This window comes from Lupinus angustifolius, unplaced genomic scaffold (assembly GCF_001865875.1).
Source record: "Lupinus angustifolius cultivar Tanjil unplaced genomic scaffold, LupAngTanjil_v1.0 Scaffold_633, whole genome shotgun sequence".
NCBI classification, from domain to species: Eukaryota; Viridiplantae; Streptophyta; class Magnoliopsida; order Fabales; family Fabaceae; genus Lupinus; species Lupinus angustifolius.
Window position 1 is genome coordinate 21,432 of NW_017727960.1, and position 6,236 is coordinate 27,667.

At 32.5% G+C, this 6,236-nt stretch overlaps 1 protein-coding gene across 1 annotated transcript; it reads right to left on the minus strand.

The window, feature by feature from the left end:
- Window positions 1–4,188: 4,188 nt before the first annotated feature.
- On the minus strand, window positions 4,189–5,192 carry LOC109341763 (extensin-like). The gene is made up of 2 exons (XM_019579735.1): window positions 4,595–5,192; window positions 4,189–4,427 (listed from the first exon to the last, which is right to left on the minus strand). Exons 1-2 carry the CDS (start codon window positions 5,137–5,139, stop codon window positions 4,421–4,423), a joined length of 552 nt encoding a protein of 183 aa, XP_019435280.1. The 5' UTR covers window positions 5,140–5,192; the 3' UTR covers window positions 4,189–4,420.
- Window positions 5,193–6,236: the final 1,044 nt, after the last annotated feature.

Here is a 6,236-nt window from a genome sequence, read left to right on the forward strand (position 1 = left end):
GAATGTATGTACAATGTTTACAAATGAGAATTTCATGCCTTTATATAGACCAAGGTGCTGGGTGCTCAACTGCCCTATTTGGCAGCTGAGCAGCTGACCATTGGCCCCTATGAAGAGCCACTTTGGCCTCTACTTGACCCCTATGGTAGGCTAGGTTACATGTATGGTGACACCTCCTCCTTCTTGTCATAGGCTTATGTCATCCTTGAGGTCATGTTCTTGGCCGTCAAGCAAAGAAAAAGTAGGATGTTCCATGAGTTGACCTAGATTTCTTCAAAATTGGGTTTTGCTGTTCAGGTCAGACTGGTCCACGCTGGACACTAGTTTGGTCCACACTGGGCACCAGCTTGGTCCACGGTGGCGTGACCTTGTTGTAGCTGGGCGTGGATTTGGCTCTCCTGGCTTGGTGCTTAGCTGACCTGGCCTAGTGCTTGGCTGACTTGGCCTGGTGCTTGGTGCTTAGCTGACCTAGCCTGTTGCTTGGCTGACCTGACCTGGTGCTTGGTGCTTGGATGACTTGGCCTGGTGCTTGGTGCTTGGCTGACCTGGCCTGGTGCTTAGTGCTTGGCTGACCTGGTCTGGTGCTTGACTGACCTGACCTGGTGCTTGGCTAGCCTGACATGGTGCTTGGTGCTTGACTGGTCTGGCCTGACCTAGCCTAGTGGTTGGCTGACCTAGTGGTTGGCTTGGCTTGGCTGGACAGCTTTGTGCTTGATTTCTTCATGGTGAAGCAACCTTTTTTTCTTTGGTTTGTTACTTGATTTTTGTTGGTTGCTTGACACTTTTGGGCTGTTTTCTTTAAGTTAAGGTAAGCATTTGATTTTTGTAAGTTGCTTGGTCTACCTTAACTTAGGTTTCTTCAAGACGAAGTAAGCTATCTTTCTTCAAGACTAAGTAACCAAATTAAGCCCATAACATGCCACGCTTTAACTTGATTACTTTTAGCAATTCATTTTGAGCTTTTGTCTTGAATTTTGGCTTGAATTCTTGTCCATCTTTGAATTTATTCTTTAATATTCAATTTCCTACAAAACTCAAAGAAAAGTTGGACAAGAATTAATAAAGAACTAATTTATTCAATCATGCAAAATTCACCTAAAAAGTGTTAATTTAAGTTGGTTTTCTACAATTTGCATATTATAAGTGCCATAAAATTATGGTGAAAAGTGTATACTTTTTGCACTTATCACAACGCTTTCTGAATTATGCGTTGTTGAATAGAATCTAATTGACAGCGCAGTCGTAATTACGCGCTGTTAAAATGAACTCATTTTCCAAATTAACAACATATTCGTAGATATGCGCTGTTAAATTAACATTTTATATAACTGAAAAATATTTATACAACATGAATTTTACTTACATTAACATGAAGTTGCCATGAAGTAGATTATTAATATATAATTGTATTTATTAATACGAAACTGGATAAAATATTAAACATTNATAACTGGAAAATATTTATACAACATGAATTTTACTTAAATTAATATGAAGTTGCCATAAAGTAGATTATTAATATATAATTGTATTTATTAATACGAAACTGGATAAAATATTAAACATTACATTTTGTTAATTTGTTTTTGTATTTATTAAGTATTGAAAATTTGTTTATTGTGTTTATTAATAAGGATTAGTGCAAAAATATTAAAGAGGATAATCATCCAAATAATTAACAAAACAAGAAATTAACATCCAAAATAATTGTTTTATTATTCATTCAGAGAAGCAAAATACATTATAATCAACTAAATGATTTGGTATATGCGAATATAATGAACTAAATGATTTGTTAGAAGAGGAAATAAACTTATCCTTTCCATAATTGTTTCTTCGACTCCTACACATAAATCTTGTATAATAGTTCATTGATTTCCTTTTAAAATCTCGGCCATTTTGCCATGAAAATCAAATGAAGGAAATAAGTGAACTTTTAGGAATTGCTGCAGATGATGAAGGAAAATAATTGAAAGAGATAAATAAAAATTGAAAGAGCTCAATGAACTAAATAATTCATTCCCCTTTTCCTTTTATTTACTTTCAATTGCTTCATCTCACACAAATCTTGTATAACAACCACATTCCTTCTGAAATCAAAACTTGTTAAAAACCTCCATGACATGATTCTGAAACAGAAACACAATTTTTTCCTTGACTCCTCTATACAAATGTGGGTGCTTTTTCTCTTTTTCACTCTTTGAAGTATTGTTCTCTTACTACTTTGTGTTTTCTTCCTCTTATCTTCATGAACATACTCTGATAGAAACACATACTCTTAGGCTCTAAGCTAAATGATAAATTAGAACATTGAGTGAACCACAATATTTATAGATGAGCAACCATTAATATTTCAACAAATGAAAAGATGCAATGTTAAAAATGATGAGACGCATAATCAAGAAACACATAATCATTCAACCATTAATATTTCAACAAATGATGAGACGCATTACTACTCCACCATTAATTTTTCGGACGCTTAAAATGTCGTAAAAAATCAACAACACATAATTAAACAAGCGCGATTACTATGTAATCTNATAGAAACACATACTCTTAGGCTCTAAGCTAAATGATAAATTAGAACATTGAGTGAACCACAATATTTATAGATGAGCAACCATTAATATTTCAACAAACGAAAAGATGCGATGTTAAAAATGATGAGACGCATAATCAAGAAACACATAATCATTCAACCATTAATATTTCAACAAATGATGAGACGCATTACTACTCCACCATTAATTTCTCGGACGCTTAAAATGTCGTAAAAAATCAACAGCACATAATTAAACAAGCGCGATTACTATGTAATCTTCAACAACGCTTCCTTAAATATGTGATGTTGTATATATTCCCATCAACACCACTTTCTATCAAATGCGATGTTAAAAATAAATCATTCAGACCAGTGCTAACATTACTGATGTTCAACAGTGCATTGTCAAGAATGTGCGGTTGAAGTTACACAAATTGATAGCGCATGTTTCATTATGCGCTGTTGATGTTCTTCCGCCTCAATTTCAACAGCGTCGTCCAAAATTTCGCTATTGAATGATCGTTGTTTATTACGATATATGGCATATTCATATGATGTTCCTGATAATAAATATGAGATTCTCTTATATATTGTTTTGAGTTGTTTGAGATGCATTAAGAAAAAAGAAAACAAAAGAGGAGAAAGAAAATAGAGAAAACAAAGTGTATTTAAGATATAGAGATTAGAGAGCCAGAGAGAATTGGACATGTAGAATCAAGAGAAATGTAAGACAACGCTTATTATGTCTGTCAATAGACATCTAACTAGCCTCCATTCATAATGAATTCCTTACTCGATTACCATTCCGAATTCATTTTCAAACAACATTGTTTCTCGCATAACATCCTTAATTCTCTTCACTTTCCCTTACTTTTTTTTGCTCATATACATCAACAAACCTCCATCATAGTCTTTTTTTGAAAGTATATATATTCTAAATGCAACTTTTAAGACATCTAATATATAGTTGCAACTACTTTTGGGACATTTAATATATAATTGTAAGTTTAATTGTCTAACTAGTACTTTTATTTATGAGTAGTGTTTTTTATGAGATATTTTGTATCTTATGCAACTGTATATAGATTACAAACTAAACATGAAGTTTGAATTTTTAATAAATTTTCTATTATTAATAAAAATCTAAATAAAAGATTAATGTAATATCTATGTATTGTTAGTGTAAAGGTTTATATACAGTCAATATATTATCCACAATTCATTTTGTTACTTTTTTGAAGAGTTAATGATAATTAAAAATAAATGTGGGTGATGAATTAACGATATATAAAATTCTTATAATATTAATGCATGAATTTTTCTCGTGGTGAACTCTGAATTCATATTATATTTAGTGGCGGTCACCGATTGTTAGAATTTGATTCTTTACTAATCATAAATGATTGCACTTTTTTGACATTTAATGACAGTCGAAAATAAATTTAGTACATATCAGCAGTTTCACCAACGGTTAGTGAAATATCGCTACGAAATTAATTGTGGTGAATGTTAGTTTTGATGTTTAAGCAACCAAAGGCAAATGAGTTTGTTGAGTTGTTTCGCCGCCAACAGAGGAATTAAAAACATCCACAAATAATCCTGATTTTTGTAGTGAGCAATGCAATATATGAATGGAGCAGAAGTGCAGGACAATAATGCATGTAAAGTATAGCAACGCAGTGCCTCACCACTGTTTCAAATCCAAATACACAGTCATAACATAAACATGAACAAAAGCAAACGAAATTGAAACCTATATTATCATAGAAAGCAATGTAACACTTATTTTAATTAAAGGACATAAACGCGGAATTTTGTTGCCGGTTTCTTCTTGTGTAGTTGCTATCCATCACTTTCTTTATTTGCACGTACTCTTCAAATCCTACAAAAATACACACACGAGTTTATTATCACTCCCTGTCATTAGTTAGTCCCTCAACAAAATAACAATTGAGAAAATGATTTTCATTAAATATTAATGCAGTCTAAGTATTGTATTATTGAGTAAGGATCATCCTCGTTAATAAAGATGATGATGGAGATAAATACTTGTATTCTTTCTTTGGTGGTGGTGGAGATTTGTAATAGTATGGTGGGGGAGGAGAATGCACTGACGGAGATGGAGATGAGTACTTGTAAGGTGGTGGAGGAGAATGAAGCGCAGGAGGAGGAGACTTATACTTGTAAACAGGTGGTGGTGGAGATGGGTACTTGTATTTCCTCTTTGGTGGTGGTGGAGATTTGTAATAATATGGTGGGGGAGGAGAATGCGCAGGTGGTGGTGGTGAGCAATACTTATAAGAAGGAGGTGAATGGACAGAAGGAGGGGGTGACTTGTATTTGTAAACAGGTGGTGGCGGGGATGAGTATTTGTATGATTTCTTAGGTGGGGGTGGGGGTGGTGAATACTTGTATGGAGGAGGAGAATGAACTGGTGGCGGTGGTGAGTGATAGTAGTATGGTGGAGGAGGAGAATGAATTGGTGGAGGTGGAGATGAATAGATGGAGTTGTTAGCTGATATTTGAGATGGCAAGCTTTGAGAGATTATTGCTAATACAAGAGTGAGTGTAGTGGAGGCCATTAGGGACATCATCTTTTCCCAGCTTCACTAAGTGGGTTTTGGTACTGCCTTACTGAAGATAGTGCAACCCTTTATATAGTTTCATCTTCACTCATTTAACACCCATGAGTTATCTTTTGAGGATTAAGATTATCTGTCTTGGTTCATGTTTTATTTATTGTTCCAAATTAATGAGAAAATTTAATACATTTGAAAAAAATATATGAAAACTTAAATTAATATTTTAATATTATTTTGTGAGTTTGGTTGGTTCGGTATATAAAAACAAAAAATTAAGTGAAAGATGATCCTTGTCCCTTGTTCACCTTGCTTAAAAGTCTGAAAATATTAAAATAACTTATTGATCGTCTTTTGACTGATGCAATTCAATTGGGCTTTGTAACGCGGATGTGGATTTTATAGAGATTGCAAAGTAAAGATGAATTAATAAAAAGAATGAAGTAATAGTCTAGTTAGTTGGTAATTTGACAATGCCCATGTTTTCTACGTAAGAAGACACCAGCACATTATTTTATTATTTATCCTTTGACTCATTTTTTCCTAATAAAATGAATAAATACAAAGTCTTTATTAAATTATTGAGTTAAAAGTTGATGTACTGGTACTATAATTTTTGTTTAATTAATATAACATCTTCTATTTATATGTATTGCTTTTAGTTTAGTAATTAACATATCAAATATAAATATTATTTATACTATATATATGAAGTCCAAACATGAATTAATTACCATCATGATGTAATTTTTACTTTCCTATTTTTGCTACTCATATAATCCTAGATAACTATCATTGATAAATGCATCTCATTTTATATTAAACATCATAATAAATACAAAAAATTATAACATAAATAGATCCAATGAAAAAAATATATAATTTTGTTTTTTTTTTACTACTAAGGGTATCCCTTACCTAAAAAGGGTAAGGAACAAATCATTTTTGGATTCGTAATTGCTCATTCCAACAAATATCACTCTCAAGAATCGAACCATCGACCTTGTAGATCTAAAATGCCTTACATAATTAGACCAATGCATTGTTGGTTAATTCTATAAAATAATATATATATATATATATAATACATAATAAAAACATTCAATAACATA

What these genes read in the sequence shown, in the direction of transcription:
- LOC109341763 (XM_019579735.1), bottom strand. Translation starts at nt 5,139, where the DNA reads ATGATGTCCCTAATGGCCTCCACTACACTCACTCTTGTATTAGCAATA.